Source organism: Oncorhynchus clarkii, chromosome 16 (genome assembly GCF_045791955.1).
Source record: "Oncorhynchus clarkii lewisi isolate Uvic-CL-2024 chromosome 16, UVic_Ocla_1.0, whole genome shotgun sequence".
Classification (NCBI taxonomy): Eukaryota; Metazoa; Chordata; class Actinopteri; order Salmoniformes; family Salmonidae; genus Oncorhynchus; species Oncorhynchus clarkii.
Window position 1 is genome coordinate 59,017,004 of NC_092162.1, and position 25,519 is coordinate 59,042,522.

The 25,519-nt window shown below is 42.5% G+C and overlaps 1 protein-coding gene across 2 annotated transcripts in view; it reads left to right on the top strand.

The window, feature by feature from the left end:
* Positions 1-1,237: 1,237 nt before the first annotated feature.
* Positions 1,238-25,519, top strand: part of LOC139368829 (solute carrier family 12 member 5-like) — a 90,841-nt gene continuing 66,559 nt past the window's right edge. For both annotated transcript variants that reach the window (XM_071108228.1, XM_071108229.1), the window contains exon 1: positions 1,238-1,631. In XM_071108228.1, the coding sequence (XP_070964329.1) occupies positions 1,577-1,631 (55 nt within the window). In that variant the 5' untranslated portion in view covers positions 1,238-1,576. The remainder of the gene's footprint in view (positions 1,632-25,519) is intronic.

The following is a 25,519-nucleotide window of genomic DNA, read 5'->3' on the forward strand; positions in this document are numbered from 1 at the left end:
CACTGAACCCGAGTTGCCCCATGGTCACTGTCAATAATGGCTGATCCCTAGCCATGACCCCACTCTCAGTGAGATATGAAAGAATTTCACACCACACACTTGTACAGGTTACACACTTGAGTGAATCAGGACACATATAAGCACCCCCTATTTAACTTTCATACTAGGCTCAGGACCTCCTATTGTAGTTTAAAGAGACCCCAACTGATGGGGTATTAAAACAATATACTTTGGTTGAGATACAAGCATCATAAAACCTCTAACACAAGACATTCATTTGACTTTTGTGAAAATCTGTTTTCTGGACCTAACTTGCTTACCACTTTTTCCATGTGGTTTCTTCCTTCACAGACTCCCTGAAATGATGACCTCTTCCTCAATATTTGGTCACATTATTAATTTTGTGTATGGTTTCCTAGAAACAAGGGGAGGTTCAACTAACCCTTTGCTCAACTTATCCAACTCTCCCCTACGCTGTAAGTGCTTCTTTGCCCCCTATTCATATACATAATGATTAATTTTGTATTTTTTACAACTTCGGCAGAAAATAACCCCAAAGGAAAAGTCATGAACACTTGACTGAACCTGATGGTGAACCGAGGCAGTCTTTCAACTTGACCTTGACATAGTGTAGTAGCTGTCAGACCAGTGCAACCAGTGCATGGTGACAGTGAAAGCTTTTAGTTTCAAATAATTAGGTTCAGAGAATGCTATACAAGCCCTGCAGCCTACTTCAGATAACTGGCAGTAACCATAGAGGAGAGGGAAACAAAATAGAGGAATACATAAGCAAAAATGTAATGGAACCTTGTCTTGAATCTAAAAAGAACATCAAAAGAGATGCTCAAACACAGAAGGCAACCTTACATTTGATGTGCAATCTCCCTCCCTCCCTCCCTCCCTCCCTCCCTCCCTCCCTCCCTCCCTCCCTCCCTCCCTCGCACTTGCTCTCTCTCTGTCTCTCTCTCTCTGTCTCTCCCTCTCTCTCTTTCTCTCTCTCTGTCTCTCTCTCTCTCTGTCTCTCCCTCTCTCGCTATCTCCCTCTCTCGTGAAGAGATGGTTGATGGGGATGAGTGTATGAACAAGGGAGTGAGATGGAGAGAGAGAGATAATGCCTTCTGAATGCATGATGAATTTAGTCATCAGGCTTAGGCTGACTGGGGGCCGATCGTAGCTGTGCAGTGCGCAGAGCAAGCGAGCGAACAAGCGTGCGTGTGAGTGTGTGCGAGACCTTGCTCACAGGCACTCCATCATCAGCTATACTCTGCAGCCTCTCTCACTCTCTTATCCTCCTCCTGAAGAGAGAGAGAGAAAGAGAGAATCACGCAACACGCCAGAAAGAAGAAGTGGAGAAGATAAAAAAAACTCTCTCCTCTCTGCACTGCTCTTTTGCTGAGCGTGAGAGGGAAGGGAAGAGGGAGAGAGAGGGAGGCAGTGAGCTACAGAAATAAAACAGTGCTTCTTGTCGTCCGTGCTGCTTTCTCTGCTGTGGCTCCAGCCCACAGAGCTCTGATTGCCAGTGCTAGAGCAGTAGCAGTGTCTCTCTCTCTGCAGACTGCAGCCTGAGGAAGAGAGGATGCTTAATAACATGACAGACACCGAGGAGGGAGAGGGGGGACCCAACAGCCAGGGTGAGTTATGAAATATGTCACTGAGCTGTGAGCGGGTGTGCAGGGGAGTGTGGGGGTGAATGTGCGTTTGTGCTGGGTGGTGGGAGGGGAGGGAGGTTAATAAGTGTGTTTGTGAGGGGGAGTTTAAATGTGTGTACAAGAGCAGTTTTTTGGGGGGCAGGGGGGGTGTATGTGTGTGCAAGTGCGCATAAATGTGTGCATGTGAGTACAGTGCACGTCTTTGCAAGTTACAGTATGTATGAGAGAGTGTGTGTCTGTTTCCAGGCATATGGTGTGTTTGCCTGTGTCTCTCACTTCATGACAGAGACCGAGAGAGAGAGAGAGACAGAGAAAAATGGATGGACAGAGGAATGTATCTGTATCTCTGCACTCCTCTTCCTCCACTGGCTTATACAATCCTCAGCTGTGGCTGTTACTGCAAGGCTGCTGTGACTCTGTGGCAGGAATAATAATGGTGTTTCAGTGTTAAGAAGAGAAGAGGAGCAGCAGATAAAGTCCTGTAGTGCGACAGCCAGAGGACCAGTCTGCCTCATGGCACTGTCACTTGGCTCCCAAGCAGAGTCATGTTTGGGCAAGGGGACCGCCTGGGGATGCATATGTCAACCCCCATCTGTTTGCCAAGCGTTCAGGCCATTTCCTCTTTTATCTTGACTATAAACCCTCTGGTTTTTCTGAGTAAATACAGTGGGAGGACGAATGTCCCTGGAACGCTGGGTCTTTGCGGCAGAGCGGTGCAGTAACATTTGTGTGTTTCTGCAGAGACACTTCTTTCCTTTAGATGTGGCTTGCAGTGATTTCAGCCCTTGCTTGTAGATGTATAGATCCACGTCATAGGCATCTTGTCTGGTCTGTGATAAGGCTTAGAGAGCTCCTGGAGAGCGTCTGGGGAATCAATCCTCTCTTTAGGTGTTTAGATTCAACTCCAGGGATCTACAGAACTCATTCATTCTGATGTCTCGCCCCATCAAGGATTATCTTCCCATGGGGAATGAGCCATTCACAATGGTGGAAACTATGATAGCCCGATAGCCTTTGTTTGTGTGTGTGTGTGTGTGTGTGTGTGTGTGTGTGTGTGTGTGTGTGTGTGTGTGTGTGTGTGTGTGTGTGTGTGTGTGTGTGTGTGTGTGTGTGTGTGTGTGTGTGTGTGTGTGTGTGTGGTTGAGTGTGTGTGCGCACGTGCCTGCTTGCGTGTGTGCATGTGCGTGTGCATTCACATCTTAAATCATATTGAAAAGCCATTTCTTTGATTGGGGTCGACAGTATGCGTATGTGAGCAATGCAACAAAACGACTTCCCATGACAGGCTTTTGGGTGCTCCTTCTGTGTGTGCCTGTGTATGTGCGTGCATACGTGTACAGATGTAGTATCTTAATTTGATTACCCTGTTGCAGGAGAACTTTCCTGCATCACGGGCAATTTAAAACGTGTAGTGTATTTGAAGTTTAAAAAGGTTCTGAAGTTTGTACCTTCCACTGTCACGATCATCGTAATGAGCGGATCAATGCGCAGCGTGAGTATAGTTCCACATATTTTTAATCTGCGTGAAACAAACAAAACAATAAAGAAACAACGAAACGTGAAGTCATGACGTGCACACAGGCAGCTGAACACAAACAATATCCCACAAAACACAGGTGGGGAAATGGCTACCTAAGTATGATCCCCAATCAGAGACAATGATTAACAGCTGCCTCTATTTGGGAACCATATTAGCACCAACATAGAAATAGACATACTAGTACCACCCCCAAAGGTGCGGACTCCGGCCGCAAAACCTGAAACCAAATGGGGAGGGTAGTGGGGGGTGCAGGTCGTAGCCCCCGCCCAGACCCCGGATCCGGCCATGGCGCCAGGCTGAACGCCGTGCCTGGACTGGGCATTGGCGCAAAGGAGGGCTCCGGCCATGGAGCTGTGTTGGACGCCGTGCCAGGACATCGCCGCAAAGGAGGGCTCTGGCCATGGAGCTGGGTTAGACGCCGTGCCTGGACTGGGCACTGGCGCAGAGGAAGGCTCCTGCCCTGGAGCGGGACTGGACACCGTGCCTGGACTGGGCATTGGCGCAGAGGAAGGCTCCTGCCCTGGAGCGGGACTGGACACCGTGCCTGGACTGGGCATTGGCGCAGAGGAAGGCTCCTGCCCTGGAGCGGGACTGGACCGGACCATTGACCATTGATCCGGACCATTGACCGCAGCTGGAGGATCCGGACCATTGACCGTCGCTGGAGGTTTCCAGACTGTGGACTGTCGCTGGAGGTTCCGAACTGTGAACCGTCGCCGGAAGCTCCGGACTGTGAACCGTCGCCGGAAGCTCCGGACTGTGAACCGTCGCCGGAAGCTCCGGACTGTGAACCGTCGCCGGAAGCTCCGGACTGTGAACCGTCGCCGGAAGCTCCGGACTGTGAACCGTCGCCGGAAGCTCCGGACTGTGAACCGTCGCCGGAAGCTCCGGACTGTGAACCGTCGCCGGAAGCTCCGGACTGTGAACCGTCGCCGGAAGCTCCGGACTGTGAACCGCCGCCGGAAGCTCCGGACTGTGAACCGTCGCCGGAAGCTCCGGACTGTGAACCGTCGCCGGAAGCTCTGGACTGTGAACCGTCGCCGGAAGCTCCGGACTGTGAACCGTCGCCGGAAGCTCTGGACTGTGAACCATCGCCGGAAGCTCTGGACTGTGATTGCGCACTGGAGGCCTAGTGCATGGAGCCGGTACAGGTACGAAACGTGAAGTCATGACGTGCACACAGGCAACTAATCACAAACAATATCCCACAAAACACAGGTGGGGAAATGGCTGCCTAAATATGATCCCCAATCAGAGGCAACGATAAACAGCTGCCTCTAATTGGGAACCATATTAGCACCAACATAGACATATTAGAACACCCCCTAGTCACACCCTAACCAACTACACCGTAGAGAACCAAGGGCTCTCTATGGTCAGGGCGTAACATCCACTTTGAAATTTCAGACTTTACTTTCCCTTTTGGAAAATGTATCAAACCTTACAAAAATGTCCATTAATTATAATCCACATAATAATTCACATTTCCTGTTGCTGCGGGATTATTGTCCTGCTGTAGCAAACTGGCTCAAACTGGCTCAAATTATGATCCTACATCTATCCTACATCCCATGCTCTACATGGGAGATCTCTTTCCAAATCACCTCTGCCGTAAGGCAGGATTAATTATACACTGATAAGACAAATTAATTATGAATCACAGGGATTTCCCAAAATGTATTAAACTGCTGATATTTCTGTACATTTCAATTCTGCTTTTGAACTTCCATACCCAGCCACTGCAGTCTAAACTACTTGGTGCAAGCATAAATCTTGATATTTGCACTGTCGCTGTCTGTGGTGCTGAAATTGGGCTGTTAAAATACTGTTGTTCCTGGATGCATGCCCTTATGTTTCTGTCTACTGCATTTGGTAATACAGTGACGTGCACACATTGCTCGGATTAGACTCTGTCCATGGTGCTGAAACTACACTTCAGCAGTGGCGTAGCCAGACATTTGTCACAGCTAACTTCCTACAATTTTACACATTTTGCCATGGGGCAAAGAGAAACATTTGCAGTTGTATAACTAATCTCATGCTATTCTGACTTACTAGGGGTGAGGCTTTCAGTTAGTTATTTTTGGCGACCTATCCCTTGAGAGTGAATGTCATTCCAGTTAATCTCTTCTTTTATACACTCTTAGAGAAAAAGGTGCTATCTAGAACCTAGAAAGGTTTTTCGGCTGTCAACATAGGAGAACCCTTTGAAGACTAATTTTGGTTCCAAGTAGAACCCTTTTGGGTTGCATGTAGAATATTTTCCACAGTTTTACCTGGAACCGAAAAGGGTTATCCTATGAGGACAGCAGAAAAACTTTTGGAACCTTTTTTTCTAAGTGTATATTTTATCAAATCTGAGTAACCCAGTGGACTGTGTGCTATGAATTCTATCTGATGGTGTTTGCATCTTTAGATAAAAATACCAATAATGCCCCGTTTGGAACACTGACAAGTAAAGAAATAAAATAAAACATTTTTGTTGTTGTTGCTCAATCTGATTGGGGGGGCCTGGCTCCCCAGTGACTATGCCCCTGCTTGACAGATAGCTATCTCTCATTCTCTTATCGTGTGGACAGTTGTGTGAGATTCTAGACATCAAACTTATGAAATAACACAAATGGAATCATGTGGTAATCAGAAATAGGCACAAAGAATGCCAAGAGCGTGCAAGGCTCTCATCAAGGCAAAGGGTGGCTACCTTGAAGAATCTAAAATCTAAAATATATTTTGATTTGTTTAACACTTTTTTGGTTACTCCATGATTCCATATGTGTAATTTCATAGTTTTGATGTCTTCACTATTCTACAATGTAGAAAATAGTAAAAAATAAAGAAAGAGCCTTGAATGAGTAGATGTGTCCAAACTTTCAACTGTTACTGTATATTCTTCAATTGGAATAAAGTCTAGTAACAGTTTCTATGAGCCTTCTACATTATACAGTTGAAGTCGGAAGTCATTAAAACACGTTTTTCAACCACTCCACAAATTTCTTGTTAACAAACTATAGTTTTGGCAAGTTGGTTAGAACATCTACTTTGTGCATGACACTAGTAATTTTTCCAACAATTGTTTACAGACTGATTATTTCACTTCAAATCAAATTGTATTTGTCACATACACATGGTTAGCAGATGTTAATGCGAGTGTAGCGAAATGCTTGTGCTTCTAGTTACGACAATGCAGTAATAACCAACGAGTAATCTAACCTAACAATTCCACAACTACTACCTTATACACACAAGTGTAAAGGGATAAAGAATATGTACATAAAGATATATGAATGAGTGATGGTACAGAACGGCATAGGCAAGATGCAGTGGCATGGTGGCATAAAAAGTGGCATAGTTTAAAGTGGCTAGTGAAACATGTATTACATAAAGATGGCAAGATGGCAAGATGCAGTAGATGGTATAGAGTACAGTATATAGTGTATATGTAGTGGTTCACACTTTCAGTTTTGTGCGAATGCTGCCATGAATCCACGGTTTCTGGTTTGGGAATGTTTTAATAGTTGCTGTGGGTACGACATCGCCGATGCACTTTCTAATGAACTCGCTCACCGAATCAGCGTATTCGTCATTGTTGTTGTTGGCCGCAATGCGGAACATATCCCAATCCACGTGATCGAAGCAGTCTTGAAGCGTGGAATCAGATTGGTCGGACCAACGTTGAACAGACCTGAACGCGGGAGCTTCCTTTTTTAGTTTCTGTCTATAGGCTGGAAGCAACAAAATGGAGTCGTGGTCAGCTTTTCCGAAAGGAGGGCGGGGGAGGGCCTTATATGCATCGCGGAAGTTAGAATAACAATGATCCAGGGTTTTTAAAGCCCTGGTTGCACAATCAATATGCTGACAGAATTTAGGGAGACTTGTTTTCAGATTAGCCTTGTTAAAATCCCCAGCTACAATGAATGCAGCCTCAGGATATGTGGTTTCCAGTTTACATAGAGTCAAATAAAGTTTGTTCAGGGCCATCTGCTTGGGGGGGAATATATACGGCTGTGATTATAATCGAAGAGAATTCTCCTGGTAGATAATGCGGTCGACATTTCATTGTGAGGAATTCTAAGTAAGGTGAACAGAAGGACTTGAGTTCCTGTATGTTGTTATGATCACACCACTTCTCGTTAATCATAAGGCATACCCCCCCCCCCCCCCCCCCGCCCCTCTTCTTACCAGAAAGATGCTTGTTTCTGTCGGTGTGATGCGTGAATAAACCAGCTGGCTGCACCGACTCCGTTATCGTCTCTCGAGTGAGCCATGTTTCCGTGAAGCAAAGAACGTTACAGTCTCTGATGTTTCTCTGGAATGCTACCCTTGCTCAGATTTCATCAACCTTGTTGTCAAGAGACTGGACATTGGCGAGTAGTATGGTAGGGAGTGGTGTGCGATGTGCCCATCTCCGGAGCCTGACCAGAAGACCGCTTCGTTTGCCCCTTTTACGGCGACGTTGTTTAGGTTCGCCGGCTGGGATCCGATCCATTGTCCTGGGTGGTGGGCAAAACACAGGATTCGCTTCGGGAAAGTCGTATTCCTGGTCGTAATGATGGTGAGTTGAGGTTGCTCTTATAATCAGTAGTTCCTCTATGTAATGAAACCTAAGATTACCTGGGGTACCAATGTAAGAAATAACACATAAAAAAAACTAGGAACGCGAAGCGAGGCGGCCATCTCTGTCGGCACCGGAAGTTAAAAAAAAAAAAAATTAAATTCCAGTGGGTCAGAAGTTTACATACACTAAGTTGACTAAACAGCTTGGAAAATTCCAGAAAATGATGTCATGTCTTTAGAAGCTCCTGATAGGCTAATTGATATTATTTGAGTCAATTGGAGGTGTACCTGTGGATGTATTTCAAGGCCTACCTCCAAACTCAGTGCCTTTTTGCTTGACATCATGGGAAAATCCAACAAAATAAGCCAAGACCTCAGAAAAAAAGTTATAGACCTCCACAAGTCTGGTTTATCCTTGGAAACAATTTCCATATGGCTGAAGGTACCATGTTCATCTGTACAAACAATAGTACGCAAGTATAAACACCATGGGACTACGCAGCTGTCATACCGCTCAGGAAGGAGACACGTTCTGTCTCCTACATACTTTGGTTCGAAAAGTGCAAATCAATTCCAGAACCACAGCAAAGGACCTTGTGAAGATGCTGGAGGAAGCAGGTACAGAATTATCTATATCCAGAGTAAAATGAGTCCTATATCGACATAACCTGAAAGGCCGCTCATCAAGGAAGAAGCCACTGCTCCAAAACCGCCTTAAAAATGCCAGACTATTGTTTGCAACTGCACATGGGGACAAAGGTTGTACTTTTTGGAGAAATGTCCTCTGGTCTGATGAAACAAAAATATAACTGTTTGGCCATAATGACCATCGTTATGTTTGGAGGAAAAAGGGGGAAGCTTGCAAGCCGTAGAACACCATAACAACCGCACTTCACAAAAGTGGCATCATGAGGAGGGAAAATAATGTGGATATATTGAAGCAACATCTCAAGACATCAGTCAGGAAGTTAAAGCTTGGTCGCAAATGGGTTTTCCAAATGGACAATGACCTCAAGCATACTTCCAAAGTTGTGGCAAAATGGCTTAAGGACAACAAAGTCAAGGTATTGGAGTGACTATCACAAAGCCCTGACCTCAATCCTATAGAAAATGTGTGGACAGAACTGAAAAAGCCTGTGCGAGCAAGGAGGCCTACAAACCTGACTCAGTTACACCAGCTCTGTCAGGAGGAATGGGCCAAAATTCACCCAACTTATTGTGGGAAGCTTGTGGAAGGCTACCCAAAACATTTGACCCAAGTTAAACAATTTAAAGGCAATGCTACCAAATACTAATTGAGTGTATGTAAACTTCTGACCCACTGGGAATGTGATGAAAGAAATAAAAGCTGAAATAAATAATTATCTCTACTATTATTCTGACATTTCACATTCTTAAAATAAAGTGGTGATCCTAATTGACCTAAGACAGGGAATTTTTACTCAGATAAAATATCAGGAATTGTGAAAAACTGAGTTTAAATGTGTTTGGCTAAGGTGTATGTAAACTTCTGACTTCAGCTGTATATCTATTATAACCATTTATCCGTTTCTGCTATGTTTTCGAGCATGTTTTATAATGCTGTGTGATGCGTTTTGAATGCATAGCCTAAATGATGTTAAAAGCCTTGTGACCTGTTATGAAGGCTTATAGCAACTGTTATATTCCAAAATGTGATAGAGGTCCATATAAATTAATTGAAATTGCATTATACAGGTGGTTCATAGACAGTGTTATCGTAATCCCTGTCCAACTCATGTCTTTGTCAATGAAGGGATGTGTAACGTTGGGATCGACTGCCTGACTGAGTTTTACAGGATTAAGCTTGAAATTGGATTAACAGGGAAGATGTGCTGTGTTTATTGACTTGAAATTCTGTGAGCATGCACCCTCCTGCAGTCTCCTGGAGCTGCTGAGAACACTGACACATTGACATTCATGCACACATGCACCCTCCTGCAGTCTCCTGGAGCTGCTGAGAACACTGACACATTGACATTCATGCACACATGCACCCTCCTGCAGTCTCCTGGAGCTGCTGAGAACACTGACACATTGACATTCATGCACACATGCACCCTCCTGCAGTCTCCTGGAGCTGCTGAGAACACTGACACATTGACATTCATGCACACATGCACCCGCACAAACACACGCACACACACACACTGGTCAAATCAAACCGTTATTAGCCAGTATATATACAGTCCCTTCAGAAAGGATTCACACCCCTTTTCCACATTTTGTTGTGTTACAAAGTGGGTTTGAAATGTATTTAATTGTAATTTTTTGGGTCAAAATTCTTCACAAAATATTCTGTAATGTCAAAATGGAAGAAAAATTCAAAAAACGTTTTTCAATTAATTTAGGAAAATAAAACAGTAATATATATTGATTAGATAAGTATTCAACCCCCTGAGTCATTAGATGTTAGAATCACCTTTTGCAGTGATTACAGCTGCGAGTCTTTCAGGGTAAGTCTCACTGTCATTTACGTTAGTATTGTGGAGTAACTGCAATGTTCTTGATCCACCCTCAGAAATCTCCTATCACAGCCATTAAACTCTGTAACTCATTTTAAAATCCCCAATGGCTTCATGGTGAAATCGCTGAGCGGTTTACTTTCCGGCAACTGGGTTAGGAAGGGTGTCTGTTTCTTTGTTGTGATTGGTGTAGTGTTACACCATCCAAAGTGTAATTAATAACTGCACCATGCTCAAAGGGATATTCAATGTCTGCTTTTTTTTACCCATCTACCAATAGGTGCCCTTCTTTACGAACCATTGGAAAACCTCCCTGGTCTTTGTGGTTCATTCTGTGCTTGAAATTCTACTAAACTCTAAACTAAACTCTACTAAACACCCACCTCAGGAGAGCAAACTTCATCCAAACATTTAAACTTCAAATAGAGCTTCATGAAAAATGTTGCTCATAACTTGTTGTTGGAAATGCTTATTCAAATAAACATAGGCACCTTGTATTTCAAGAAGGGAACAATAACAGGGATTATTGCACTGATCTTCTTCTGCAGGCAGCTCTGTAGAGTGGTCACTAGCTGGCACAGCCACAAAGTTATAACATCTGATTTTAAACCAAACACTAACCTTAACCCTAATCTTAACCACACCGCTAACACTAATGCCTAATTCTAATGCTTAAATGAATCTTTCACTAACTTTTACAATATCAACATTTTTTACTTTGCATCTTGCCTATTTAGGGGAAATCACTCAATTCTGCCTCTAGGACAAGACTCATGACAATAAACATCAGCATTCAATTAAACCTGCCCCATAGTATATTGCTAATAAAGGCTGAATATACAGTATTAACTTAATGAATCAAATATATAGGAAACTCCAATTATGCATCTGGCTCTGCCATCTACTTAATGGCTGTTTAAGTATATAGTCATTACTTCATTTCCAACTTATATTTATTCTAGTTGATGCACGTGGGCCCTGGTGAGGGTGACATTATTGTTTTTTTGTTTAGCAGTGATTAAAACTGTGTTTTTGTAGCTCAATGCTAATGAGGGTGAGGGACTGTGACCAGAGAGGTCCAGATCCTATTCTGAGACTTTTATTTCTCCCAATCAGACTGAGAAAGGGAAAGAGAGAGAGAGAGAGAAAGAGGGAGGGAGGGAGGGAGGGAGGGAGGGAGGGAGGGAGGGAGGGAGAGAGAGGGGGAGAGGGAGAGGGAGAGGGAGAAGGAGGGAGAGGGAGAGGGAGAGGGAGAGAGAGAGAGGGCGAGAAAGAGCATATCCATTTCCATTTGTCTTGTCATTACACTCTGTGGCTGTGCACTTACTCCGTAGCAATTTTCACAAACCTGTAAAATTAAATCTGTGTCATCTGATTTCGCTTGGCACTCACTTATTCTCTCTCTCTCTCTCTCTCTCTCTCTCTCTCTCTCTCTCTCTTTAATCCGTTTTATAATAAGGCTGTAACGTAACAAAACGTGGAAAAAGTCAAGGGGTCTGAATACTTTCCAAAGGCACTGTAGTTATCTTTTTGCTTTCTTTAATTTGGTTGGGTATAAATGTGTTTCTGTCCTGTGGCTCAGAACCACCTGGCTGAGTTGACTCTTCTGTAGGTTAATCTCTCTGTAGGTGATGTGACGTGGTGAGGTTGCACCCAGGTGCAGAGAAGAGACCAGACGAGGACTCAGTGGTTAAGGATAAACATAAAGCTTTACTTAGAAACGGTAGCCGCAGGATCCCAGTACACATGAAAAAACAACAAACACTAAGTCTTGAAAACTACCTCAGGAAACAAAAGCACACAGTTAACAATTCAAGCTTCGGCAAAGGACAACATAACAATTAAATAGGACACACCTGAGTGTCGTTAATGTCTCTAGGATGGTCTCTGGGAGAGAGAGAGAGAGAGAGAGAGAGAGAGAGAGAGAGAGAGAGAGAGAGCTGGAATGACAGAGAGAGAGACAAAGAGAGACAGGTGGAATGAGGGAGAGAGAGCATGTTTGTGAAAATTGCTATGGAGTAAGTGGACAGCCACAGAGGAGTATAATGACAAGACAAATGGAAATGGATATGCTTGATAAATAAGCTGTGTCCTGCTGTCAGACCAGCAGTCAGAATGTTATCTCTGGAGGAAAAGGATTGTTCAGCCATGTCTCCCCATGATTCAGGATCCTGTGGAGAAATACACAAGGATCAGGGGCAATTCATGTCATTATTTAGTGTTGGGTGGCTAGCAGGCGTGTAATGTCAATGGTAATGTGCCTGTAGTAAGTCATTGAAGAACATACAGATTTGGGGAGAGGGGGTTGGGGTTTAAGAATAATGGAGGCAACTGTGTTCTTGGGGACCTTCAATGCTGCAGAAATGTTTTGGTACCCTTCCCCAGATCTGTGCCCCGACAGAGTCCTGTCTCGGAGCTCTACGGACAATTCCTTCGACCTCATGGCTTGGTTTTTTCTCTGACATGCACTGTCATCTGCGGGACCTTACACATGTGTGTGCCTTTTCACATCATGTCCAGTCATTTGAATTTACCACAGGTGGACTCCAATCAAGTTGTAGAAACATCTCAATGATGATCAATGGAAACAGGATGCACCTGAGCTCAATTTCGAGTCTCATAGCAAAGGGTCTGACTACTTATGTAAATAAGGTATTTCTGTTTTTAATTTTGAATAAATGTGCAAACATTTTTAAAACCTCTTTTCACTTTGTCATTATGGGGTATTGTGTGTAGATTTCTGAGGATTTTTAAAAAATAATCAATTTTTGGATAAGGCTGCAAATTACCAAAATGTGGAAAAGGTGAAGGGGTCTGAATACTTTCCGAAGGCACTGTACTTCAGCTTGTTTAGTCAGTATTTTATACATGATCTCATAGAAAATTGTATAGTGTTTATAAAGAGAGAAACAGTGATATAGAGATAAAGTAGATAGAAAGAAAGAGACAGACACATAGATGAAAGGGATGCAGATAACTGGGAAGGAAGGAAGGAAGGAAGGAAGGAAGGAAGGAAGGAAGGAAGGAAGTAAGGAAGGAAGGAAGGAAGGAAGGAAGGAAGGAAGGAAGTAAGGAAGGAAGGAAGGAAGGAAGGAAGGAAGGAAGGAAGGAAGGAAGGAAGGAAGGAAGGAAGGAAGGAAGGAAGGGAGGGAGGGAGGGAGGGACATGAGTCACTCCTTCCTTTGCCTTCTTCCTCCACTACCTCCTCCTTTTCCTCCTCCTCTTCTTCTTCCTCCTGTACTCTAATCTATGCTCTGGTTATGTCTGGCTCCATCTGTCCCCTGTGTGTGATCTCAGATAATGACTTCTCAAATATTAGTATTCTGTACATCGAGCCAGACATCAGCACAAACGTGCCTGGTACAGACAAAGATCTCTGGCTGATACACAATCTAGACGGGCAGCAGTGAAACTGTAAGTTGAAATACCCCTCTCAGGTCCCCCTCATTTGAGGATGGTTCTTCAAGGTTGTGGTTCTATGTCCCAACACTTATGTCTGAACAATTAAAGTGCAGAATATGCATTTGAACGGACAGTGCAGAGGAAATATGTCCAACACATATTGCACCCACAACATACAGTGAAGCAGTCAGTGGACACAGTCCTAGAATCCACATGATTTCACTCTCCATCCAATATGTCTCCACACCAGAATTGGCTATTGTTGTCTATGCAGATTGGAGATTGGGAAATGCACCAAATTCTAATTATATGGGTATCAGACATGGCTCACAGGTGGAGGGTGACCTTTTGTTTTCAATCCAGCATTTGATATACATCATTATGGGATAATGAGGCAGTCTGCAGTCAACACACACACACACACACACACACACACACACACACACACACACACACACACACACACACACACACACACACACACACACACACACAAAGTAGAGTGATCATCAGCCCCATAGAGAAAGAGAACATACTAATGAAACAGGCCTTGGAGCAAACAACCCCAAAATGAAAAAGAGCCCTTCTATCCTCTTTAAAATAATACATTTTTCTGATCGTCTTCAAAGAGATACTACGTAAAAATAAGTTGGGATGTGAAAAACTGAACATTCCAATGGAAACTGTGGCTGTGGAGTCCCTAGAGCCCAGAGTTTACAGCCTACCAAGCAGCAATAAAAACTGACACATTGGGGGCTAATCAATAGTCCAGCAATGGGAGTCGTACTGAGGTGGGAGGACGGGTGGCTCACCTCTGGAGTGGGCTCGCACATCAGAAACACATTCATTCACTCCCTTTCTGTGGGAAAGAAGCATCGACTCCACCTCGTAAATAATCTCCCTTCTCCCATCCCACGCAATGGAGTTCTGATGTACCTAACCCCCCCAAGCTAGTTGCTACGTACAGTGCCTTGCGAAAGTATTCGGCCCCCTTGAACTTTGCGACCTTTTGCCACATTTCAGGCTTCAAACATAAAGATATAAAACTGTATTTTTTTGTGAAGAATCAACAACAAGTGGGACACAATCATGAAGTGGAACGACATTTATTGGATATTTCAAACTTTTTTAACAAATCAAAAACTGAAAAATTGGGCGTGCAAAATGATTCAGCCCCCTTAAGTTAATACTTTGTAGCGTCACCTTTTGCTGCGATTACAGCTGTAAGTCGCTTGGGGTATGTCTCTATCAGTTTTGCACATCGAGAGACTGAAATTTTTTCCCATTCCTCCTTGCAAAACAGCTCGAGCTCAGTGAGGTTGGATGGAGAGCATTTGTGAACAGCAGTTTTCAGTTATTTCCACAGATTCTCGATTGGATTCAGGTCTGGACTTTGAGTTGGCCATTCTAACACCTGGATATGTTTATTTTTGAACCATTCCATTGTAGATTTTGCTTTATGTTTTGGATCATTGTCTTGTTGGAAGACAAATCTCCGTCCCAGTCTCAGGTCTTTTGCAGACTCCATCAGGTTTTCTTCCAGAATGGTCCTGTATTTGGCTCCATCCATCTTCCCATCAATTTTAACCATCTTCCCTGTCCCTGCTGAAGAAAAGCAGGCCCAAACCATGATGCTGCCACCACCATGTTTGACAGTGGGGATGGTGTGTTCAGCTGTGTTGCTTGTACGCCAAACATAACATTTTGCATTGTTGCCAAAAAGTTCAATTTTGGTTTCATCTGACCAGAGCACCTTCTTCCACATGTTTGGTGTGTCTCCCAGGTGGCTTGTGGCAAACTTTAAACGACACTTTTTTATGGATATCTTTAAGAAATGGCTTTCTTCTTGCCACTCTTCCATAAAGGCCAGATTTGTGCAATATACGACTGATTGTTGTCCTATGGACAGAGTCTCCCACCTCAGCTGTAGATCTCTGCAGTTCATCCAGAGTGATCATGGGCCTCTTGGCTGCATCTCTGATCAGTCTTCTCCTTGTATGAGCTGAAAGTTTAGAGGGACGGCCAGGTCTTGGTAGATTTACAGTGGTCTGATACTCCTTCCATTTCAATATTATCGCTTGCACAGTGCTCCTTGGGATGTTTAAAGCTTGGGAAATCTTTTTGTATCCAAATCCGGCTTTAAACTTCTTCACAACAGTATCTCGGACCTGCCTGGTGTGTTCCTTGTTCTTCATGATGCTCTCTGCGCTTTTAACGGACCTCTGAGACTATCACAGTGCATGTGCATTTATATGGAGACTTGATTACACACAGGTGGATTGTATTTATCATCATTAGTCATTTAGGTCAACATTGGATCATTCAGAGATCCTCACTGAACTTCTGGAGAGAGTTTGCTGCACTGAAAGTAAAGGGGCTGAATAATTTTGCACGCCCAATTTTTCAGTTTTTGATTTGTTAAAAAAGTTTGAAATATCCAATAAATGTCGTTCCACTTCATGATTGTATCCCACTTGTTGTTGATTCTTCACAAAAAATACAGTTTTATATCTTTATGTTTGAAGCCTGAAATGTGGCAAAAGGTCGCAAAGTTCAAGGGGGCCGAATACTTTCGCAAGGCACTGTAAGGAGGTAAGGCAATAAATAGGCCAATAGTGGCGAAGTAATTACAATTTAGCAATTTACACTGGAGTGATAGGTGTGCAGATGAGAATATGCAAGTAGAAATACTGGTATGCAAAAGAGCAGAAAAACCAAAACAAATATGGGGATGAGGTAGGTAGTTGGTTGGATGGGCTATTTACAGATGTGCTGTGTTACAGCTGCAGCGATCGGTAAGCTGCTCTGACAGCTAATGATTTCAATAGATCATCATGACCAAAGTCAAATTCCACGTGACAGTTGAGTCACACTAATCTTCGCACTGTTGGTAGTACCCAACTAGTACCCAACTCGCCTAATGGTCTTGTACTCAGGGCTCTATTGTCCCTCTAACCACCATGACAGCAATGAAAGGCAATCCCATCAAACACTTATTACCAAAACAGTATCATGCTTTTAAAACCCACTGTGATTGATCAATTTGAAGGAGTTCAACCACACATTGGAACTGAGTGGAAAACATGGTCATTGTGGATGTTGTTTCAAAGCTTAGCAAAGGGAAAAAGGGGAGGGTTTGGCTGGCTAGGATTTCCTTGTCCCGTCGCTCTCTGGCGACTCATTGTGGCGAGCCGGGCGCCTGCAAACTGACGTCAGTCGCCAGTTGGACTGTGTTCCCTCTGACACATTGGTGTGGCTTGCTTCCAGATTAAGCGATCAGTGTGTCAAGAAGCAGTGCGGCTTGGCAGGGTCGTGTTTCGGAGAACGCATGGCTCTCGACCTTCGCCTCTCCCGAGTCCATAGGGGAGTTGCAGCGATGGGTAACTGTACTGTAACTACCAATTGGATATCATGAAATTAGGGAAAAAAGAGGAAAAAGGAAAAGAAACATGAAATATTACATTTCCATAAGTTTTCAGACACTTTACTCAGTACTTGTTGAAACACCTTTGGCAGCGAATACAGCCTTGAGTCTTCTTGGGTATGACTCTACAAGCTTGGCACACCAGTATTTGGGGAGTTTCACCTATTCTTCTCTGCATATCCTCTCAATCTCTGTCAGGTTGGATGTGGAACTTCGCTGCACAGCTATTTTCAGGTCTCTCCAGAGATGTTCGATCGGGTTCAAGTCCGGGCTCTGGCTGGGCCACTCAAGGATATTCAGAGACTTGTCCCGAAGCCACTCCTGCATTATCTTTACTGTGTGCTTAGGGTCGTTGTCCTCTTGGAAGGTGAACCTTCGCCACAGTCTGGAGTCCTGAGTGCTCTGGAGCAGGTTTTAATCATGGATTTCTCTGTACTTTGTTCATCTTTCCCTCGATCCTGTCACAATCGTTATAATGAATGACGGACCAAGGCGCAGCGTACGTAGAGTTCGAGCAGCAAATGGTGTGCTCACAGATAACTATCCAAAAAACAAGATCCCACAAAACACAGTGGGGGAAATGGCTGCCTAAATATGATCCCCAATCAGAGACAACGATAAACAGATCTCTGATCTCTGATTGGGAACCATACCAGGCCAACATAAACATACAATAACCTAGATAACTCACCCTAGTCACACCCCGACCTAACCAACATAGAGAATAAAAGGCTCTCTATGGTCAGGTCGTGACAGATCCTGACTAGTCTCCCAGTCCCTGCCGCTGACAAACAACTCACAGCATGATGCTGCCACCACCATGCTTCACCGTAGGGATTGTGCCAGGTTTCCTCCAGATGTGACGCTTAGCATTCAGGCCAGAGAGTTCCATCTTGATTTCATCAGACCAGAGAATCATGTTTCTTATGGTCTGAGAGTCCTTTAGGTGTGTTTTGGCAAACTCCAAGTGGGGTGTCATATGCCTTTTACTGAGGAGTGGCTTCCGTCTGGCCACTGTAACATAAAGGCCTGATTGGTGGAGTGGTGCAAAGATGGTTGTCCTTCTGGAAGGTTCTTCCATCCCTACAGAGGAACTCTAGAGCTCTGTCAGAGTGACCATTGGGATCGTGATCACCTCCCTGAGGTGATCAAGGCCCTTCTCTCACCTCCCCTCTTCCATTTAAGAATGATGGAGGCCACTATGTTATTTGAGACCTTCAATGCTGCAGAAATGGTTTGATACCCTTCTCCAGATCTGTGCCTCGACACAATCCTGTCTCAGAGCTCTACGGACCATTCCTTTGACCTCATGGCTTGGTTTTTGCTCTGACATGCACTGTCAACTGTGGGACCTTATATAGACAGGTGTGTGCCTTTCCAAATCATGTCTAATCGATTGAATTTAGCAGAGGTGGACTGTTGTAGAAACTTCTCAAGGATGATTAATGGAAACAGGATGCACCTGAGCTCAATTTCGAGTCTCATAGCAAAGGGTCTGAATAAATAAGGTATTTCAGGTTTTTATTTTTTAATACAGTTGCAAAAATGTATTAACAAATGTGGAACAAAATGTGGAAAAAGGGAAAGTGTCTGACTACTTTCAGAATGCACTGTAGCCTAATAGCTTACTGCATATTCCAAACAGTAGAAAAACATTTAAAAAAAAATATATTTAAAATGTCTTTGGTACATAAGTGGTCTTGCCTTTACTACAAAATTAAACAAATTCTAGTAATCGCCTTTGAATGTGGACTGTATTATTATGCATACTAGACGAACTGGTTACCTTACGCTCCAAAATGTATATCCATGAGTCTGGGAAAGAACGTATAGGCCTTGGCGATGCTATTAGTTCATTGATTGTGTAAGGGCGGCTTACAGTTAGCCTACAATTACAGTGAATTTGTATTTGATTTTGAATAACCTAGTAATAGGGCATTTTTTATATTTTCATAATCAATAGGCTGACACATTACCTTTAGCTACAGATTATCTCACCACCATGCATTTCCATCTCCTCTCTCTCCTTCATTCCTTTCTCGAGTGCGCAGAGAGAGGAGCTGTCAACAGTTTTAATTAAATATGTTTTCTTGTGAAAATATGTTACTATTGATGTTCCCGAACAGATTTCACTTAATAGCTGCAGGAACAGGGTTGGAGAGCCCATGGCATACCGAGTTTGGACAGAATATGACCTGTAGCGCAGCGAGAGGCTGCATGCTCCTCAAACAGTGGTTGATACATGGAGTGAAATACAGTAAGTGTTCTTATAAACCCAGACATTTCTTTTTTTTATTTTATTTTTTTACCCCCTTTTTCTCCACCATTTCGTGGTATCCAATTGTTAGTAGTTACTATCTTGTCTTATCGCTACAACTCCCATACGGGCTCGGGAGAGACGAAGGTCGAAAGCCATGCGTCCTCCGAAACACAACCCAACCAAGCCGCACTGCTTCTTAACACAGCGCGCATCCAACCCGGAAGTCAGACGCACCAATGCGTCGGAGGAAACACTGTGCACCTGGTGACCTGGTTAGCGTGCACTACACCTTGCCCGCCACAGGAGTCGCTAGTGCGCGATGAGACAAGGATATCCCTACCGGCCAAACCCTCCCTAACCCGGAATTGGCCAGGCCAATTGTGCGTAGCCCCATGGACCTCCCGGTCGCGGCCAGCTGCGACAGAGCCTGGGCTCTGGTGGCACAGCTAGCACTGCGATGCAGTGCCTTAGACCACTGCGCCACCTAGGAGGCAAGCCCAGACATTTCTATATGCAATCCTGTGTGAAAGCAGTGTTTTGACCAAAAGGTTGCTGGATCGAATCCCCGAGTTGACAAGGTAAAAATATGTTGTTCTGCCCCTGAACAAGGCAATTAACCCACTGTTCCCGGTAGGCTATCATTGTAAATAAGAATTTGTTCTTAACTGACTTACCTAGTTAAATAAAATGTTTGCCACTTAAGAGGAAGATCTCAGCTGCTACTATATTTATGTCTGAGCTGCTCATATTAAGCACATGCTCTGCAATAAAACTGGAGTAACCTACGCTGGCATGATTGAAAAACTAATTTTGTGAAAGCGGCCTCCATTCACCATTCGAGTGCATACGGATTTTATTTAAATAGGCAAGTCAGTTAAGAACAAATTCTTATTTTACAATGGCGGCCTCCTCCAGCCAAACCCTCCGAGTCCGTATGGGACTCCCAATCACGGCCGGTTGTGATACAGCCCAGGATCGAACCAGGGTCTGCAGTGACGCCTCCGTGCGCCACTCGGGAGCCACTCGGGCGGATGACATGTATTTTTCCCCCCTGTTCCTGCCCAATTGATAATGGGCCATTATAAATCCAAACTGAAGACAAGATTTAATTGAGAATAGTCTGATAGTCACAGCTTCACAGCATGTGCTGCCAGAGGCAAGGAACAGAGATTAAGCTTTTTTTTGCAACATTCTCAAATCATCAATAGTCTATAGTTGCATCATGCAGCCCATATTTGTTTTGATTTCTGAGACGCTCAAAGGTGTGTATCATTCACAACTAAAGTTGCCAAGTAACTCAAAATCTAGCGCATAGGACTTTTACGGTAAACCACTTAATTTACGATAAACCACTTCAAATCACTTCACTTCATAGTTTGTGTTTATCAATCTCACTTCTTGTAACATCTGAGATCTAATTCCCTTAAAGCACCTATCGGTCTTCATACACATTGATTTTGATCAATTACAGTCAGACGAAAAGGTTACTCTACTCTCTGTTGGCTTACTCTCTCTCGCCCTCTTTCTCGCTCCTTTTCTCCTTTTCACTCATTCTCTCAAGGCATCATGATAGGGGATGTGGACTGTATGTTCCTCTAGGTTCTTCACAGTAAAAGGGATGTGGACTGTATGTTCCTCTAGGTTCTTCACAGTAAAAGGGATGTGGACTGTATTTTCCTCTAGTTTCTTCACAGTAAAAGGGATGTGGACTGTATTTTCCTCTAGGTTCTTCACAGTAAAAGGGATGTGGACTGTATGTTCCTCTAGGTTCTTCACAGTAAAAGGGATGTGGACTGTATTTTCCTCTAGGTTCTTCACAGTAAAAGGGATGTGGACTGTATGTTCCTCTAGGTTCTTCACAGTAAAAGGGATGTGGACTGTATTTTCCTCTAGGTTCTTCACAGTAAAAGGGATGTGGACTGTATTTTCCTCTAGGTTCTTCACAGTAAAAGGGATGTGGACTGTATTTTCCTCTAGGTTCTTCACAGTAAAGGGGATGTGGACTGTATTTTCTTCTAGGTTCTTCACAGTAAAAGGGATGTGGACTGTATTTTCTTCTAGGTTCTTCACAGTAAAAGGGATGTGGACTGTATGTTCTTCTAGGTTCTTCACAGTAAAAGGGATGTGGACTGTATGTTCTTCTCGGTTGTTCACAGTATAGGGGGTGTGGACTGTATGTTATTTTAGGTTCTTCACAGTATAGGGGGTGTGGACTGTATGTTCTTCACAGTATACACCACCTTTCAATCTCATTGTGGGTTTTATTCTGTTACCAATTCATTTGTTTTATTCAGCAAATGTTTGCCTTACTTTTTGGGAATGGGCTCATAATTAAGCATTTCCCTGTAAAGCCTACACCTGTTGTATTTGGCGGATATGACCAATAATGTTTCATTTGGATTGTATCTTAATATTGCACACTACTGCATATGCCTCAGGACACTGCATTCTACCTTGTTTTCCCCAGCCCCCAACAAACACACACACAATTAATTCCTCACATGACGGTTGTTAGAGTTATTTTGTTTAATCGATGCTACTGTATGCCTGTTTCTACTGCCTGTAGCTGACAGGCCCTCTAACAGCCCCCTGTTGAGGCTGTAATCAAATCACCATAAATACCTGCATTTCCTTACTGAAGTCAAATCAGAGACACACAATGTTGTATTATTTGACTGACATCCATAGACTTGGAGATCCTTCATTTCATTTCCGTCTCTAAATATTGGGCTTATTTTCCTCCATCTTGTCCGTTTCTGTTGACAATGCTGTTATCAGTCCATTCATGTAACAACAATGATGCCAACATGTAGCCTACAGTAAACAAAAACATGATTATGGATAAAAAACATGTATATGATTATATAGTGGATTCAGAAGAACATCTTAAAGGCTTTACCTCTTAAAGCCGTGTTACACAGCATGACACAGAAAAGTTTGGTCACCACTTATGTAACAACAGCATGTACAGACAGAATGTTGGCATGCCTGAGCAAGACACAGGTCAGAGGTTAGGGTATTATTATGACGGATAGACAGACGCCTGTTAAAAATAAAGCACAAGCACAGCGCTGCCAAATCAACCGAATGCCCCGAATGTGCTTTGAGCATGTAGAATACTGTGTAATGAAAATGTAGTTGAGAAAGACAGAATATTATTATCCAAAGAAGATTACACAGGAAAGACACGTCTTGGAACTGTAGATTTGATATTCAAGTTCTGAGTTCAAGGCTGCGTCATTCTTAGCTGCGGAAACAGTAGGTAGTCACAGAACATCAATTGGGACATTCATCTTGGAGCACCAGGCAGATAGTCCAAAACGCTTGTTGGGTCTGTTTGAACTGACAGAGGTTAAGCAAGTGCTGGAACCATGGAACCATGGAATGTAGAGAAGAAGACACTATGGGGTAACATTCATTCACCCACTTAATGCTTAGTATCCCTCGTAAGCACCGTGACTCTGTGGCCATGGCATCATTGTTGTTTGGCACATTTGTGAATATGTCTGGTACAACAACTCTACCTATACAACAGCATATTGATTCATGGATTTACAATGTAACCTACAACATCTGACAACAATCTAGCTCTTATTGGCATGTACTGGCACTAATCTAGCACTTATTAGTTTGCATGTACAACATGACTTCACGACTATCAGACACAGGCATGCAATGCGTATCCTACTTACGACAGGTGTGATTTGCTGTCTCTCCATCCACGGCCATTCATTCCTTCAGAGCAGGCAACCCCCTGCCTCTTCATCATGTATTGCTTCTTTACTGAAATGTATTACTTTCGATAAGATTGCTTTAACGAAAATTCTCCCCAACACATCACCTCTGCACACTCCAAGGTAAATGATGAACGTGGCGGCATTAGGTAGTAGAGCTGCGTTGGCTAATGGAAATAAACAAAACATTTCCATCGCAAAATTAGTGGGACTGACCAGAGGCATCTGTCTTATCTTCCCTGACTTTTTACCTCTGTCCCTGACTCTCTACCCTGTCATTCTAGCCGGTCCCTGTCATTCTGTCTGTCTGTCTCTCTCAATTCAATTCAAAGTGCTTTATTGGCATGGAAACATAGGTTTACATTTCCAAAGCAAGTGAAATAAACAATAAACATTACAATACAATAAACATTACAATACAATAAACATTACAATACAATAAACATTACAATACAATAAACATTACAATACAATAAACATTACAATACAATAAACATTACAATACAATAAACATTACAATACAATAAACATTACAATACAATAAACATTACAATACAATAAACATTACAAAACAATAAACATTACAATACAATAAACATTACAATACAATAAACATTACAATACAATAAACATTACAATACAATAAACATTACAATACAATAAACATTACAATACAATAAACATTACAAAACAATAAACATTACAATACAATAAACATTACAATACAATAAACATTACAATACAATAAACATTACAATACAATAAACATTACAATACAATAAACATTACAATACAATAGACATTACAATACAATAAACATTACAATACAATAAACATTACAAAACAATAAACATTACAATACAATAAACATTACAATACAATAAACATTACAATACAATAAACATTACAATACAATAAACATTACAATACAATAAACATTACAATACAATACACATTACAATCACAAAAGTTCTAAAGGATAGAGATATTTCAAATGATAGATGTTGTCGATGTACAGTGTTGTAATGATGAGCAAATAATTTAAGTCAAAAGGGAAAATATATTAACATAAATATGGGTTGTATGTTGGTGTTTGTTCATCACTGGTTGCCCTTTTCTAGTGGCAACAGGTCACAAATCTTGCTGCTCTGATGGTACACTGGTAATTCACCCAATAGATATGGGAGTTAATCAAAATTGGATTGTGCACATAGCCTGTCTTCTCTTGAGAGCCAGGTCTGCCTACGGCAGCCTCTATCAATAGCAGGGCTATGTTCACTGAGTCTGTACATAGTAAAATTAATTTTGGGTCAGCCAAATAACATTCTAGTTAGCTCTGTCAGTTTATTAATTCTTTCCAGTGTGTCAAGTAATTATGTTTTTTCATGATTTGGTTGAGTCTAATTGTGCTGCTGTCCTGGGGCTCTCTTTGTGTTTGTGAACAGAGCCCCAGGACCAGCTTGCTTACAGGACTCTTCTCCAGATTCATCTCTGATAGCTTTGTTATGGAAGGTTTGGGAATCACTTCCTTTTATTTTTTTAAACCATTATTTAACTAGGCAAGTCAGTTAAGAACAAATTCTTATTTACAATGACAGCCTAGGAGCAGTGGGTTAACTGCCTTGCACAGGGGCAGAACGACAGATGTTTACCTTGTCAGCTCAGGGATTCAGACTAGCAACCTTTCTTTTACTGGTCCAACACTCTAACCACTAGGCTACCTGCCACCCAGATGGTTAGGTGGTTGTAGAATTTAATGTCTCTTTTCTGAAAGTCTGACAGCAAAGACATCATGACCAGATGAGGACAACCGCTGCTCCGGCCATACATATATATATATATATATATATATATATATATATAATGTCTGTGTATATATATATTGTCTGTGTATGTATATATATATATATCTATATAATGTCTGTGTATATATATAATGTCTGTGTATATATATATTGTCTGTGTATATATATATATATATATATATATATATATATAATGTCTGTGTATATATATAATGTCTGTGTATATATATATATATTGTCTGTGTATATATATATATATATATATATATATATATATATATATATATATATATATATATATATTGTCGATGTACAGTGTTGTAATGATGAGCAAATAGTTTAAGTACAAAAGGGAAAATATATTAACATAAATATGGGTTGTATCTACATTGGTGTTTGTTCATCACTGGTTGCCCTTTTCTTGTAGTAACAGGTCACAAATCTTGCTGCTCTGATGGTACACTGGTAATTCACCCAATAGATATGGGAGTTAATCAAAATTGGATTGTGCACATAGCCTGTCTTCTCTCTAGGCTATCTGCCATCTGGGTGGCAGGTAGCCTAGTGGTTAGAGTGTTGGACCAGTAAAATAAAGGTTGCTAGTTTGAATCCCTGAGTGGGGCAAAAAAGTGGGGCAAAAAAGTATTTAGTCAGCCACCAATTGTGCA